A 17,774-nucleotide genomic window follows, 5' to 3' on the forward strand; every position below is an offset into this window, starting at 1 on the left:
GATTTACTACTTAATAGAGACATTTTTAACTCTTTCTGGTTATTATCTTTTCAAAGGAAAGAAATAACATGTAGTCTGTCTAATGAAATTAATTCACTTGAAGCAAAACATTACTGTGACACAGAGAAAACAGGACTTAAGATTCTAATCAGAGCTGCATTGGCTTTTAAATAATTAAAGGAGAAAAGACGTCATTGTTAAATTTTCCCCAAAACATACCATTAATGTATTGCACCAATCCTCTGTCCACGTACGGACTCGGCTACACCCCGCGTTAAGCACACAGAGCCTCTCCTCTAAAACAGGCTCACTGCCCTCGATCAAGTTCTTCAGGGCAGCACTACTCTCAGTGATGGTATTTAAATCAGCTTTTCTCTTTTCCAGATCCTTCAGAATATTCTAGAAAAGAAAAACACCAAGATCCACTTGATCTTGCAGAACATTATAAAAGCTTTTTGCTTTTGTTTCAAGATTTTATTTAAATTCAAGTTAGTTAACACATAGTGTAGTATTAGTTTCAGGGGTAGAATTTAGTGATTCAGCACTTGCAGATAACACCTAGTTTATACAACTTTAATTTTTTAAAAACTTTTCTTCAACATATGCATAGTAGTCCATGACTCCCATAGATAATCCACAATATGTCAAAGGTTTCCAAAACTCCACATCTGATTAATATGTTGAGAGTTCTTAACTTCCTCATAAAAATAAGAACATTTAATTATGCAAATACAAAAAAGTAACAAATTCAGTTGTGAAAAGGTAATCATTTCATTAATTTTAATGTAGTACAAATGCTACTTATTACCCACAAACACCAAGTATCTTCATCATAGCTTTAGACATAAAGAATCAATTTTATTTTCAGTAACTATAACCTGGCAAAGCAGAACTATCCCAGAAGTCACAATTTTCAAAATTTTATAATGAATTTATGTCCTAGACTACTACAGGAAACTACTGATGTGTACTACATTTATTTGGAAGGATAATACCCTGTACTAGGTGACTTAATATATAATCTGTTGTATCAGCATTATAAAAAATATTTCATCTTAGCTAAATCATAGGAAAACTAGCACATCTAAGCTGTAGTCATATAGTTGCCATATGCAAAGATAATACTCTGGGTGGTATAATGATAACTTGATTTGCACATTCATAAGGTTTGACCAGGCAGAGAAATACAGCAAAAATGCTGGATTCCAAAATTAAAACTACAAAGTTCTAAAATCAAAAAGTAACATGAGCATATCTACCCACCCCACTGCTTTGTACCTTTTTTAGCCAACATTTAAACAAATCATTTCAAGGAGCTCATTTATATTTAATTTCACATCATTAAATTATATTTTGGAAGGCATAAAAATTGCAAATTCCCAGATGAGTCAAGGTTTAAACATTCACTTGGCCACATCAAATACTGGTATATTTATAAAGGCACTAAAATGTTTCTTTTAAATGTTCTTCTCCAGAAGGGAGAAGAAAAAAAAAAAAAAAAAAAACCACGGCCAAGCTCTGTGCAGTTAAGACTTTCTACCTACCTTCACAGGGAATGTACTGATTGACTAGAACAGTCTTTAAGAACTATACGAAATAGTTAAGTACAAGTAATTAAATGCAAACAGTACACACAACTATCTACGCTAATAGACTGTATTGTAAATAAAATGACTACACTGAAAATAATATTTAAGCTACTGAATAAAAATGCTGTTAAAGTTCAGGAATGAAAATGCTATTTAAATTTTTACATTGAAAAAATTTTACATAATTTTTAAGTGCAAATACATTAAAATGTTGTAAAATATGAATGTTTCTTAAATCTGAAAACAACATTGAAAAAGTGGGTGATTATGTTATATACTGATGTTTCATTTGATTTACTCTAGTGAAGAGAATGTGCTGTGAATTCGTGATTTGTATTTACCATCTTCATTATTTCAAACCTGAAATAAGATTAAATGGGAATTTTAAAATGAATAGCACCAGAAGAGACGATCTTACCATTGTTTTAAAAGCCTTTACCTTAAAAAATAAGGAGAATCAACTAATTGAATTGAATTGATGTGAGTAAACAGATGATTAAAAATTAAATATGTGAAAATCAGTATCACCTATGTACAAGCTATAATTAGTAAAAATAGAGAAAAAGCATACTCTTTATACACCTATAAAAGTAAGTATGCAGGAATAAACATCTTTGCATACATATATAATGTTTTTGAAGAAAAAAACCAAAGCATTATGTAGTAATGTAAAAAAATTGGGGGGAAAAATGAAACATACCACTTACTAAGAAGACTTATAACAAAGATATTGTTTCTCCTCAAAACAAATCTATAAATTTATGGCAATTCAAACCAAAATTTCTAACAGAATTTTTAAAATAATTTCAGACTAATATTTCTTAAGTTTTTATGAGTATACACAAAAAAACCCCAGAAACATGAAGACAGGGAATCCATTAACTACATGTTGAAATACATTATGAAGCCATAAGTCGAACAGTTGAAGAACAATTCAGAGGGTCAGATCAGTGAAGCGGAAAACAGAGAAAAGCAACAGGCAAAAAGAATATATGAATTTAGCATGTCAAATCAGAGAGGAAAGGATGATAAATGGTTAACTATTTGGTCCAGAAGGATTAAAACATTAAAGGTAAAAGATGAAACTATAAAAGAGCTAGAAAAAAATATAAGTAAAGAATTATATAACCTTGGAGCAGAGTGTAGTGTTGGAGTTTCCAAGCACTACAGATAGATACAGTGAAGAAAAAGATGAATTTTATTCTTTAAAAAATATATAATACAGTGGTTTAAAAAACAGAAAACAGAAAGGAAACTGCAGAGGCAAAAAACAAAAAAACAAAAAAGAAAAGAAAAGAAAAATGCAACACACAACACACTAAGCATTTATTATTATGGTAGGTAAAGAGCTCTAAATTAAAAGACCAAAAATGGTCAGAAATACAAAAAGGCAATTTTTTCTTAAGGAGGCTCCATGCCCAGCGTGGAGCCCAATGTGGGCTTGAACTCACAACCCTGAGATCAAGATCTGAGCTGAGATCAAGAGTCGGATGCTTAACCGACAGGTACCCAGGCACCCCAAAAAGGCGATTTTTTAAAAAGAGCTACAAATGGCTTCTAAACTTTGGAAAATGTTGCAATTAAATAACCAAAACATGATATTTGCCTACCATCGACCAAGCAGGAATTCTCACTCACAGCTGGTGGGTACAACATTTCCGAAGGGCAATTTCATAATGTGTATAAGAATTTTAAATGGGTATATCCCTTGACCAATATTTTTAAGGCTAAGAATTTATCCTTAAGAAATAATCATGAATATATGTTATGATTTAGCTTCAAGTATATTCATCACAGCATTTTTTACAATAGTGGAAACTGGTAATAATTTAAATGGACATGAATAGAGGAATGACATAATAAAAAATACCTCTCCAATGTGTGATACAAAACCCCTGTAGGTAAAGAAAAATATTAAAGATAAAAGTTTTTAAAACAATGTTAAGAAACATTAGACACAATATAATTACTTTTAAATGTTTCTGTCTGTGCATGTTTATATATGCCTATGAAAAACAAATGAAAATGGTGTATTCTTTGAGTATAAATGATTTTTGCTTTTGCCTTTTTTCATTACACTGTGCAAATGTCATTCAATTAGCTTATATGACTTAAGTTATTAATAAGAAAATAATGGTTTTCAAAATGTATTGTACAAAGAAGATAATATTTCCTTGAAAAACTTAAATTTAACAAAAAGAAAGTTTGATGTCTTTGCTTTGCATTCATCGACAAATTCCAATATTCCTCCTATCTTTCCTCCATCTCTTTCTCCAGATCCTTGTCACATCACACAGCCCATGGCATAATTATACTTTTCATGAGCTATTGTAATGCCTCATATCTTGACTCTCTTTCAACTGTTACCTCTACAAAATGTTCAAATTAAGAAACGGGTGCATCCTCCATGACCTCATAGCACCTGCTCTCCACATCCCACAAGCAAACACCTGTAGATGTCAACACTGATATTTGTGGCTCTATATACATTTCCATCACAGTATTGACCATTTATATTCAGGACTTATCTCTAGTATACATGCTTCTTTCTTAGGAAGCAAATTTAGGAAAAGAGAATGCCTTCAATTAAAAAAAAAAAAAAGTAGTTTCTGTTCCATTCAATTCTTTGTCCACCTCAAAAGAGAATCAGCAAATCTGTTCTCTGATCTCTGATGTCAAAATAACTACAGAGTTACAGAAAACTCTTGGATCTTTCATTGATTTTTTTTTTTTGAAAATTCTGTTCCTATGCTCTTTCCATCAGTTCGTTTGCAATAGAAAATTTAGTTACTGGTATAAAAGTTATTACAGAAGAATTAATAAATAAATTCAATTCAGCACAATACTTTGTGAAAAATGAATACTCAAAAAATATCACCAATTGTGAAGGTAATGATTAGAATGTTTTTAAGTACCACATAGGCACAACGCCTATGTAGGCCCTACTGATGATCCATGTGAGTTTAATGCTTTTGGAATCAAGATAAAAATATCTTCTTAAAATTATTGTCTTTCAAAATAGTCTTTTCTTTTTTCTTAAGACAGAAGTCGAAAAAATAATGGAAAAAAGAAAAGGCTATATTTAACATGAAATGGAGATAAATGACATCCTGAACAAAATGCCACAGGAGACCCTGGCATAATATTGGCAGGTAACCCAAACTACAACTTACTTTAGCCCAGGAGATTTCTATATCCAAGTCCCCAAGCAAGCCTTCTGATGTGGATTTCTGTACCAATTCAGCTTCAGTAACAGAAAGCCATTCAGAGAGAGAAGCAGTCTCTTTCTTCATTTTCCGGGCCAACTGTGATGCTCTTTCCAGGTCCTGTTTTCCCTCTGTCACCTAAAAAGGAGAAAGAGAGAGAGAGAAGAGAGAGGGAGGGAGGCAGAGAGAGGGAGAGAAGGAGAGAAGGAGGGAAAGAGGGAGGGAGGAGAGGGAAACAGAGAGAGAGGGAGGGAGAGGAGGGAGAAAGAAAAGGAAAGGAAGAGGGAAAAGAACATGAAAAGAATGAATCCAAATAATAACTAAAGATCCAAACTATTCATACTTAACCCCCAAGACATACATAACCTTTATCTCTCCCACCTGGAATCACTCCATTCTTGTATTTCCACAAGGGGACAACACACTACAGAGGTTAAGTGTCAGGCAACCCTGGGTTTTCATTTCAGCTCTTCCCAATTACTTTCTAAGTGACCTTGGTAGAGGCATAGCCCTTAAAAGGTTGTTATGTATCAAATGAGAAAGATACATGCACAGAGGGCTTGGCCAGGCCTTGTAACAAAGTTAAGGAATCAGTAAATGATACCTTTTATCATTTTGAACAGAAGATGCCCTACAATCCTCTCAAGAAAGAATTCTGTTTAAAAAACACACACATATACCTTATATTCTAGAAATTTGAGGGGGAAATAGTATGATTTTCATAATTATGTTTTGCAATTAACTACTTAACTTAAAATATAATAAAGGGCTATGCAACATAAACCTTCAGTATTATTTTGTTTTTGTGGTTGACAGAAAGCAAAATGAACTGAACTAACATTTACCAGGCTCTTAACATAGCTCCCATATCACGCTGAAGAATCTTACACATGCTGTGCAGTAAGACCCTCCGGAGCCTCTACTTTGCAGGTCAGGGCCGTGAAGCTTAAAGGGGCCAAGGCTACGATCAGTGGGACAGGGCCACTGGATTGAGCTTGGTCTGACACTTTACATTACATGATGGTATGCTCTAACAAAACTATCATTCATAATCTAATGCTGAGATAGCATTTTTAAGGGTATCACAACACAATACATATATAAACATGTTCTTTTTATGTGCACATAGGTAGAGATAATTCGCATTACCTAAGTAGCAGAGTGATAAGTCATGTATGGGATAAAATTTTCTTAGATGATAAAAAGACTGAATTTTCTTAAGTATGTGGAATTACATTTCTTTTTTCTGGTCCCCTAGATTCAATTTTATTCTTTCGTACCTCAAGGATTATTATTAAATTCCTTCTTAAAAGTCAAAGATTTTTCTCTACAGAGTTTAATTAGAATTCATGACTTTAAATTAATAGCCCCTCAATGCAGAATTCAGGAGACAAATACACGAATTATATTAAAAGGTATTAGGTATTCAGAGGATCTCATCTGATCTTGACATGCCCAGGCAGTTACACAATCATCATAAAACTTAATGCTACCAAAGATTTGTATATACCAGGAAGAAAATAATTTACAGTTCAACAAAAACTCTTCTCAGTCTAACCAATACATTTTGAGATGTATGCATTCTGAATTAGGCAGTATCAACTTGGAGTGATTTTACCTAATCATTTCTCCTTTCTCCCTCTTAGATATTCAATCATTCCCTCTTAATAGGAACATCCCCATCAGCTATGAAATATACTCAGGTCTTGGGGCACCTGGGTGGCTCAGTCAGTTAAGCGTCTGCCTTCGGCTCAAGTCATGATCTCAGGGTCCTGGGATCGAGCCCTGCATGGGGCTCCCTGCTCAGCGGGGAGTCTGCTTCTCCCTCTCCCTCTGCCCCTTGAGTATATACATACTCAAGTCTCTTATATTAAAAAAAAAAAAAAAAAATTATCCTTCTTTGGCTCCATCTACCCTAAGACCTTCCTCTCTCCTATCTCTCCCTTACCAATCCTCTAAAGCATTTTCTTACCTTCCCCACATTTCTTACCTCCTCCCATCCTGCCTTCTGCCCCTATCACTCCACAGAAATTGTCTTTGCTGACTCAGCTCAATAATGACTCCAAAGGCAACAGATCTAAATGGACATCTTTAAGTGGACATCATTTTTTATGCTCAATAATTCAAAACCAGTGCCTCTACCCATTCTCAAAATGCCCTTTTCCCCTGGCTTCCCAGCCCCAGCACTCTCCTGGTGTGCTAACATTTCTAATCAATGCATTCATCATCTCCCATAGTTACCTTTTTTTTTTTTTTTTGGTAGTGAAAATACTTAACATCTATTCTCTTAGCAGATTTCAAGTATAGTTATGGAAAACAGTATGGTGGTTCCTCAAAACATTAAAAATAAAACTACCATATGATCCAGTAATCCCACTTTGGTGTATATATCCAAAGGAAATGAAATCAGTGTTTAGAAAAGATATCTGCCTGCCCATGTTCATGGCTGCATTACACACAGTAGCCAAGATGTGGAAACAAATGTCCACTGATGAACAGATAAATAAAATGTGGCACAGATATACTTTAGTTTCTTTTGCAAACACATCTTCCTCAAATTTCTTACTAAATGATCTAATTCCTCAAGACCTGGTTCAGGCCCTTTTTTTTTTAATTTACTTAAAAATTATTTTTAATTTATTTTTTCCAGTTTTATTGAGATATAGCACTGTATAAGTTTAAGGTGTATAGCACAATGACTTTACTCACATATATTACAAAATGATTACCACAATAACTTTAAACATCCATCATTTCATACAGATACAAAAAAAAAAGAGAAAACTTTTTTTTCCTTGTGATGAGAACTCATAGGATTTACCCTTTTCACAACTTCCCTATGTACATATACATCAGTGTGAGCATAGTCAGCATGTTGTACATTATATTCCTAGGGCTTATGTACCTTGTGACTGCAAGTTTGTTCCTTTTGATCACCTTCATCCAATTCCCAGATCCACCAGCTCCCCACCTCTGGTAGCCACAAATCTGATCTCTTTTCCTGTGAGTTTTGTTGTTGTTGTTTTATAGATTTCAAATAAAAGTGAGATTATATATTATTTGTCCTTCTCTGATTTATCTCACTTAGCACAATGAGGGCATTGTGCTAAGTGAGATAAACCATATATATATATGCATACACACACCATATCTTCCATATCCATTCTTCCATTAATGGACACTTAGGTTGTTTCCATGCCTTGGCAACTCTAAACAGAGCTACTATGAACATGAGGATGCAGATATCTCTTCAATGTAGTATTTTTGTTTCCATCAGATATATACCCAGAAGTGAATTACTAGACCATACTGTAGCTCTATTTTTAATTTTTTGAGGAACCTCCACACTGTCTTCCACAGCAGTTGCACCCATTTACAATGCTACCAACAGTGCACATCCTTTCCTCCACATCCTCACCAGCATTATCTCTTTCTATTGATACTACCCATCTAACAGGTATGAGGTAGTATCTTATTGTGGTTTTGATTTGCATTTCCTCAATGATTAGTCATGCTTGAGTACCTTCTCAGGTACCTATTGACCCTTCATATATCTGCCTTGGTACAATGTCTATTCAGGTCCTCTGCCCATTTTTAATTGGATTATTTGGTTTTTTGCTATTGAGTTGTATGGATTCTTTATATATTTTTGATATTAACTCATTATCATATATATGATTTGCAAATATCTTTTTCCCATTCTGTAGGTTGTCTTTCCATTTTGCTGATGGTTTCTTTTGCTGTGCAGGAGCTCTTTAGTTTGATGTAGTCCCACTCATTTATTTTTTATTTTGTGGCTTGTATAGGCTTTTCTTTTCTCATTATATCTTCTCCCTAGACAATCTCATCACCACTGAAAACTTTAATTACCATCTCTATGCAGATGACTCATAAAATTCCTAGCTTCAACCCAGATATAGTCTCCAGACTTGAATAACTTTCTGAGTACCTGATATATTCAATTCACTCTCACAAAGGCACTTAACATGTGAACATGCCCAATACATACTTATGACTTTGCCATGTTTCCGCCTTTCCTTCCAGTGCCCCCTCCCAATGACGGTACCATGATCTTCCATGTAACCAAGCCAGAAACCCAGGGGTCATCCTTCATCTCCCCACCTCCTGTACTCCCACATCCTAATCCATCATCGACTCCTACTCACCTCACTTCTTAAATGTGTCTTAGTCCATCTGCTCATGCCATCTCCACTGCCCCACCCTCATTAATGCCACCATCATTTCTCACTAAGAATGCAACAATGACTTCCTAACTGCTCTCTTCACATCCATTGCTACCTTTCTCCAATTCAACTGCAGTGAGTGATCTTTTAAAAAGCAAATACATGAGCCTGTTATCTCCCTGCTAAAATCCTGCAATTACTGCTTATTGCTCTTAAGATTAAAATCCTTACCACAAACCTAAGACACTAGTATGCTCTGGTCTCATCCCTTTCTCCAACACCACGTTCCCCACACTTGCTGCATTAGCCACACAAATGTACCCTGCTGCCCCCTGCCACAGAGCCTTTCCACAGGCTGTCCCAGCAACCTCAAAGTCTCCTCCACTGCTTTCACCCAGGCTATTCCTACTCATCCTTCAGATCTCAGTTTACGTACCACTTCTTCAAGGAAGTTTTTGTAACCCCAGTCTGGGCCAAATCCCCCATTACATACACTCTTAAAGCACCACATACATTCCTTCACAACACTTCAGACTGCTAATGTGACATTACTTTGTATGACTACCTGATTAATGTTTTCTTCTCTCGTTATCCTAAGTTCTATTAGACAAAGATAATTTTTTGTGCACCACCCCTACTGCCTATATGATTCCTGTCACACGGTACAGTCTCAATTGTGCTGAATGAGAAAATGACTTAACGCTAAAACCATAGTCACAACTGGAGAGTTGACATTAAAACCGGCAGCACCATTCCCATCCAAAAAATGCCCAGTTGATGAATAAATACAGCAATATTTGAGAAATAACTTCAGCTGTATAATAATACAAAGAAGAAGCCCTACACTGTGTGTTCCAGATGTGCAATGTATCAAAATGATACAAAATATATCAGATTAGCAATTTTCTCTTGCTTTAGTGAGGAGGTCAAAATTGTCCAGAAAATGTATGCACTGCTCATTCTTACTGATCCAAAAATGATAACAAAATTTCAGCTAGTTTTCTCTGGGTCTATGTAGAAACTTAGGTAATATTTAAAAACCCAAGAAGGATCTAAAATATTATCTAACACAGCTTTCCAATATTGCCAAGAAGGTTTCACTTAAACACTTTTGATGTTGTTGTTGTTGTTGTTTTGTTTTGTTTTGTTTTGTTTTGCTTTCCTGGTTTCAGGGCAGAGTTCTCATAAGAGAAGACATTCAACCTTCTGAATATAGTCACTCACAATAAATGGCCAAAAATCCCCCTGCAGATTTGCTCAGATGCCCAAATTTATAGATGTTTCTTTTTTTTTTTTTTCTTTTTTTTTTTAGATTTTATTTATTTGCGAGAGAGACAATGAGAGACAGAGAGCATGAGAGGGAGGAGGGTCAGAGGGAGAAGCAGACTCCCTGCCGAGCAGGGAGCCTGATGTGGGACTCGATCCCGGGACTCCAGGATCATGACCTGAGCCAAAGGCAGTCGTTTAACCAACTGAGCCACCCAGGCGCCCTAAATTTATAGATGTTTCTTAAAAGGATTTTAGATCCTGCTAGATTATTAATGTGAACTTCCTGTCACTTACCATTTATTAGAGTCCCAATGTTTTAACATTTCTCAGTAGACTATTCAATTTAGAAATCCAAGGACCAGTAACTTGAGTTTATACAAGGGCTATTACTGGTAGAGTTTCCTTAGAATAACTTCTGAAAATTGACTAGCCATTGAAAATATAAAAAGGAGTCTGAATTAAATATTAAAAGTGAATTTCTCTACACTTATTCATCATTGTGATATTAATATACAGATGTAAAGAAATATAATAAAAAATACTGGAATAACTGAAAACACTATTATTAGTGCCCTAAAATTCAAACATGCATTCTTCCAGGAGCAAACATTTAAAATACATAAATGAGAGAGACGCAGGTGAGCAGTGGAGTTGCCCTTACCTGGGCACCCAGGTCATTGTAGAGAATCTTCAGAGAAGTCAGCTGCTCATCCATCCCCCTGGGGTTGTCGGTTTGTTGCTTCTGGACAATGTGCCTTCCTGTTTTGATTACAGTCTCTACTTCCAGCTTGACTTCACTCAAAGTTTTATAGAGTTTCTTTAAAAGAAAGCAAGGCACATTTTACACACTGTGGTGAAAAATTGCTAATTGGAATCATTTCAGAAGCCGGCTTATAGAGACTGACAGCTACAAAGTAACTATGGAGATCAAAGGGCTTTATCTTCCTCGGATTTGGTTCAAAGGATGAGTGAAATGAAATGAAGGTTGTATTATCTTTTTAAAATCAGATAAGAAAATAAACTAATAGAGATTATACTTGTTTAAAAACCCTCAAACATGTATTTTCAAGGTTTATGAAAGTGCTTAGTAATAAAAACATTTTTCCTACATAAAATGGAAAAATATTAAGACTAAAAACTGAATGTCTATCATTTTTTAAATTACATTTTTAAAAACCATACATGCTATTACTAGAAAAAAGCCAACACTGGCTATATCTCTGGCTGTTGAAATTTGGGAGTATTAACATTCACTTTTTTTTTTTCTTAGAATTCTCTGAAGTATCAAGTCTACCACAATGAGCATGTATTACTTATATGATGAAAAGATATATACTCAATATATCAAGATGATGTAACTATAAGAAATTGGAGTTATGTAGGTCAAATTCAGAGCTGTCCTCATCCTAGTTACCTTGAAACTAAAAAGCTTTTATCTGGGTAAGTTCTCTTGTTTCCGTCCATCATGATCTTGACCTGAAACATCTCCTGTGGTGTTGTCACATAATAACAGACCACTGGACTAAGTTACACAAGGTCAAGGATAGTGCTCTGCTGATTTCTGTGTCTCATTAAATCAGTAAATACTTACATCTACACTCACACACATACACACAGACATGCACATACGCCCACAAATGCAGACATACACACTCATACATACACACATACTCACACACCCACAAATTTACCGTTTGTTCACTCTCCCACCCATTCCAGTTTTTGAGTACACAAACCTTCAGTGTGTAACAAACAAGGAGATTGCAATTTTGAAAAGCACAAAGAACTCTCCCCAGACTTTTGTCTTAACAAGTGTCATCTTAAGTTTCTTCGTGACTCTTCTCAAGAAGAAGACTAATTCTAAGATTGTGTATACTTAGCCACATTATTTTTAAAATTTCTACTCAACTAAATTATAATGTTGAAGACTAAAATAGTAATAAGGCCTTATAAATAATTTCTTCTTTCACATCTTAGGTTTAAACTTGAATTTAAAATTTTACTTTCCTAGAGAATGATTTTTTTATGCAGTAATATTTCTGACATCAATTCTAATTTCTTCTTTCATATTTTAGGCTTAAACTTTTTAAGTTGAAATTCAAAGCTTTACTTTCCTTAAGAATGATTTTCTTTTACACTGTAATATTCCTGACATCTATTCTCAATATGGTTCTTCTAGCTGACTCAAATTTATCCTTTAAAACTTAGCTTATTAGTCACATTCTGTCAAAATCTTCCCTAACTTCATACTGTGATTAAGATGTGTTTCCCTTGTTTTTAAATCATGTAATATGCATGTCTATTCCAGCTTCCTTATCTCGTTACATTGTAGTAATTGATTTTACTCTCTCCCACCTGTCTCTCTTATCTCTTCTAATTTCCTTGAAGGTTACCACACTTCTTATTTTAACCTGTTTTTCACCACTGAGCTCTCTTCTTAGCTCACTATAGACTGGTAATTATTAAATAAGCCATGTACGGAAGCACCAGACGAAGCCATATTAAGCTGCTGGAAAACCCACTAGACACATTATCCACCCAATGGCCTCACCATACACTTGTCCAGATGGCTCTGTATGACATCAGGATCCACATCCTTCACATCCAGAAAATGAAGTTCTGCTTTAACACAATCCAACACACGCTTGCAATCAAGCATGCGCTGCTCAAAGTTGGCAGGCTTCTGGAAAAGCTGGAACTTTGTGGACACTTCTCGAAGCTTCCTCTGTTTCCAGAAATGAAAATAAGCAGTTCACATCAGAATGATAATCTCTCTCAGCAGATGATATTAATACAACATACACTGCTAGAAAGCTGCAAGATAAAGCAGCCATAAAAACATTCCTTAAAGGAACCCAGGCTTTGTTCCTAAGCAATCACCTGAGTGCACTGCACGACGCAGTGTCATGAATTACTTGACAGAGTATCAGTCTAAGACATAAGAAAAGGCTAAGCGGGCCTTCCTGGAATTAAAACTTCACAGAATTTCTCACCTGTTTGAAAAATATAGTTCAAGAACCTAAAACTCAAAATGCCCTTCATGGCAAGCTCAGAGTCAATGTCAATCTCGCATCCACCGTTAAAGGACTGGTGGTGCTGCCTCCCACGCTCTCAGCCTGCCCAGTGCACCAGGCCACACCAGAACGGACAGAGGCTCTGCATTAATGGAAAAAATCTATACAAAGATAACTTCTAAATCTAGCTTGCTCTCTCTTCTTAATTCAACTATAAAATCAGATCAGTATTTTCCACCCATGTAACAATTTGTTTCTGCTGCTTTGCCCGGGATGCAATGCATCATTCCCATCCCACTGTTCATAGCATAAAGAAGACCAAAGGCATCCAAGTCATCGGCTCTTCCTCATTTTTTTTACACCCAGCACATCAAAGAGTGAAAGGGAGCTGCTCTCCCTCTTCACCTGTAGCAAGTCCATCTGACTTCCTCCTCTGGCATTCCTGCCTTCCGGGGAAGTTGGAGGCTGGGAGCGTGTGTTTCTTCTCAACTCCTCCAGAGTCAGCTCGTGGGCTGAGATCTCTGCTTGGATTTTCTGCAACAAAGAGATCAGAAAGGGGACAACGTCTTTTCTGTTAAAAGTTCCAGATACTTACACAATACATAAGAACATGTTGACCACTGTACAAGCTTTAATAAGTTTAATAATAATACAGGCCACCTGTGTTGCCAGACTCCCATGTGGGACACACAAACTAAGATCTTGGCGTTCGTCATTTCTAGTGTTCACCACTTATTTATAAAAAAAAAGGAATTTTCCCAACTTCATAATTATAATTTTAAAATGGCGGTCATTTGCCAGGGTCTCACAGAGAGACCAAAAGAACTCCAAACCCATATGCAGCCCCATAAGTAAGGTGAACCTTCCTCACTGACTCAGTTTGGAATGGCAAGAGGGGCTGGTTGTCTTGTGGGGGAGGAAGTGATTACATATGCTCTTTTTATGTCTTGAAAGCCCTCCACTCCATGGCAGTACCTGAGCTTCCTGTGGAACTTGGAAGGCATCTATCCTATCAGTCAAGTACGTTGTGAGCTGCTTGTCCAGCTCCCCCAAGCTCTCCTGCAAGACTTGAAGCATGTGGTCAGTTTCCCGTAGGACCTGGAGTTGCTTTTCCAAAGCAATCTGCTTGCTCTCTGCCTACACAGGGGAAAAATTGAATCATTAGTTGCTCAGCACCAATATAAAGAGCTGAATATAAGAAAACCCTCATGTTCTGGTCACCAAGATAGAAACAGACTGTAAAAGCTCAAAACTTTGGCCTACATTACAAATAAATAATAACAAGCAAAGATAACAGTGAAAAGATTCTTCTAGTGTCTTATTTATCTTACAGTCAATTACTAATTTTTACTTCTTTCTATATACAATGACAAAATATAAAAATGCCCTTGAGGGTGTTATGCTAAGGGAAATGAGTCAGAGAAAAGCAAATAGCACATGATCTCACTTATACGTGGAATCTAAAACAAACAAAAAAAACAAGCTCATAGAGACGAGAATAGACTGAGAGTATGAAGAGAGTAGATCTTAAAAGTCCTCATCACTAGAAAAAAAAATTGTGACGATGTATGGTGAGGGATGTTAGCTAAACCTATTGTGGTGATCATTTCACAACGTATACAAATATCAAATCATTACGTCATACACCTGAAAGTAATATAATGTTATATTTCAATTATACCTCAATTAAAAAAAAAGTTTTCCCACATAACATATTAGACAGAGACAATAAAAATGTCATCTATTACACATTTAGGATATTTACAGGAACCCACAATAAGCTTATCAATAACGATATAAAATATAACAAGAATGTCTATCAGTAGAGTGAACATATAAATCTCTTTTTTTTTTCCCAAAGTCTCAAGTTCTACGGATTTACATATGTGTTGAACCACCATCTGCTGCACTTTTGGGGTGAATTTGATGCTCTTCACAACCTAAACATCAATCATTATTATTTAATGTGTTTAAAAGTATGTAATATCCATCCAACCCTCCTATAAAGGATAATCTCCTTTCTCTACTTACTGATATGAACATGCATATTTGATGCATTCTGAATAGGTATCTAGAGATTATGACATTTTATAACAGCAACTTACGTCAAATTCAGTTGGTCCTAATATTTACTAGGATAATCTGAGTTCCTATTCTTATATATAGCTATAATATCCTTAAAGGAAATTAAATAGTTCATAAGTAGAAACAATCTCAAGGGTAGATTTTTTTATTCATCAAAGTTCTGCTTGTCTTCTAAGTGTTAGGTCTACTCTTCCCCACCTAGGATTTCAATGTCCTGGACACCCCTATTCATGTTGTTTACCAACTCTTCCCCTTGGTAAAAGTTCTTGCAGTCAGCTCTATACCGTGATACCTATCAACATTTGGGTTCCCCAATTCTTACCAGGTGACTCAGGTCTTCGTATCGACTATTAAAAGCCTCCAGTTTTTCACTGATTATATCATCAAGAATCCCTCCATCAATCAGAGTCTGGCCAAGTTCTCGAATCTGGGTGCGATTATCTGCTGGATGTCGCAAAACAGATTCTAGAGACTAGACAGGGAGAGGAGAAAAAGTATGCATTGACTGAGGCAAAATATATCAAGGATCCTAAAAATGTTCACTTTTTTAAACAAGTAATTCCATTCTCTATAAATCTACCTAAAGAACAGGACCAGAAATGAGGTAGATGATTAATTTACAAAAATAGCCATCATGGTATTAATAAATACCTAAAATTGAAAACTCAGTATGAATGATGATACATGTTACTAGACTTTCATAAAAATAATTTCAGTAATTATTAATTACGTAGGGAAATGTTCATGGTATGATGAAAATTTTAAAAGCAGAAAACAATACAAGCAAAATTATCTCCAATGGTTATTGACCATATTACTAAAAATAGGTACTCATTTTTCTACAACATACACAGAATGCTAGACCCTGTTTTATATACACACTTTTTATATACATAAATCTAATTAGCTGGATGGGCTAAATACTATTGCCATATTACAGATGGGAAAACTGAAGCTCACAGAGGTTAAATACAAAAACACACAGTAAAAAGTAGAGCTACAATTCCAACTTTAAGACTGTACTTAAAGACTGTATTTATCCAGTACCATAATGTACTGCCTTCCAGTATGGATAGAAAATAATAATTAGGAAGAAATTTAAAACGTTTAAAAGTGCTTATCTTGCTTTTTACTTCTCTCCATTTTCCCATATTTCTGGAATGCACCTGTTTTAATTCTCATATTAGGAAGATATGTTTTTAAAGGAAGCTTTTCATACTTTTTCTTCTTCTCTCAACCTCTCACCCTGTGATCTTACTTGAGAAGCGGTATCTTTCCTCCATCAGAGCATCCGGCTCTTGGACTTCAGGTCCCACCTTGGACTCATTCCTGACCTTCAGTCCAGTCATCCACTCAGTTACCATCCTGTGTCCCTTCCATTTTAAAAGCAAAGGGACCCTCTTCCTCCTCTTTTATTTGAAGCAAATCTACTCTCTTCACATTTTAATCCACTGAAGAAAGAGTTTTTAAGTTATCGTGTGCCACACGCTGTGCTGATAACTTGGGAATGATGAAAAAGCAGGTACATTTCTTGGCCTCGTGGAGCTCGAACCTAAGCCTGGGGACAAGCTCCTAGGACAGGATCCAAGCCTCAAAGACTAACCACTCTAACCCGTCCCCAGCTCTTCACATGGGGGAAGATAACAGAGCAAGAGCTACTGTAAACTCAGCAGTTGCCCTGTCTAATGAGCAAAAATAACTTTATGAAGAAACAAGAGAGCAATTACCCTAATAACAGAAGGCAGAGTTTCATCTGGGGAAAGGTAAAAATAAGCTGGAAAATCACTAGGGTGCTCTGCTAAAGGTACTCATGCCCAAAATGTGTTAATTATCAAACAGCTAACCCACCCCACGAGGCTGAGTTTGTGGGTCACCAATAATCTAAATACACAGGACTGTATAAATACTGCAGGTCATGGAAGTTACGCTGAAAACCACCGAGAAAGCAAATGCCTTTGTCAGCAGAAAGCACCATGTTCCTCCTTGGAGTACGCATTTGGCCTCGCTGCCACAGAAAGAACTGCGCACCTCCAGGGCTTCATTGACAGCGTCTGCCTTCTCGGGCAGGGCCTCGGTACTCTTCATCCGCTCCTCCAAAGTGCTCAGCCAGCAGGTCTCAAGATCCAAATAGTGAAGCAGTTCAATCCAGCAAGACCATACTTCCTAACATGAGCAAGAAAAAAGCTCTATTATAAAAGAAGTCATTTAAGAGGTGATGGAGCTCCGTACAACACATTCTCTCTAACCAATAATAACAATTTCGTTTAGATATGAGTATATTTGAAAATTTAGAAACTGATGAAGTTGGAATTGCAGTAAGTGAAAAAATAAAATTCTTCAACAAATCATATGAGACCAGTTGGTGGGGGGGGGGGGGTCGGGGGATAAAGAGGAATGAGTTGTCTCCCTCTGTGCACTAAAAAAAAT

The 17,774-nt window shown here is 35.9% G+C and overlaps 1 protein-coding gene across 11 annotated transcripts in view; it reads right to left on the reverse strand.

Annotated features, from left to right (window-relative positions):
• Positions 1-17,774, reverse strand: part of UTRN (utrophin) — a 546,896-nt gene that overhangs the window by 297,021 nt on the left and 232,101 nt on the right. For all 11 annotated transcript variants that reach the window (XM_078054618.1, XM_078054624.1, XM_078054617.1 and 8 more), the window contains 8 exons: positions 17,376-17,510; positions 15,670-15,819; positions 14,238-14,399; positions 13,668-13,796; positions 12,800-12,973; positions 10,910-11,065; positions 4,763-4,933; positions 220-399 (listed from right to left, as the gene is read on the reverse strand). In XM_078054618.1, the coding sequence (XP_077910744.1) occupies positions 220-399; positions 4,763-4,933; positions 10,910-11,065; positions 12,800-12,973; positions 13,668-13,796; positions 14,238-14,399; positions 15,670-15,819; positions 17,376-17,510 (1,257 nt within the window). The remainder of the gene's footprint in view (positions 1-219; positions 400-4,762; positions 4,934-10,909; positions 11,066-12,799; positions 12,974-13,667; positions 13,797-14,237; positions 14,400-15,669; positions 15,820-17,375; positions 17,511-17,774) is intronic.

This window comes from Halichoerus grypus, chromosome 9 (assembly GCF_964656455.1).
Source record: "Halichoerus grypus chromosome 9, mHalGry1.hap1.1, whole genome shotgun sequence".
NCBI lineage: Eukaryota > Metazoa > Chordata > Mammalia > Carnivora > Phocidae > Halichoerus > Halichoerus grypus.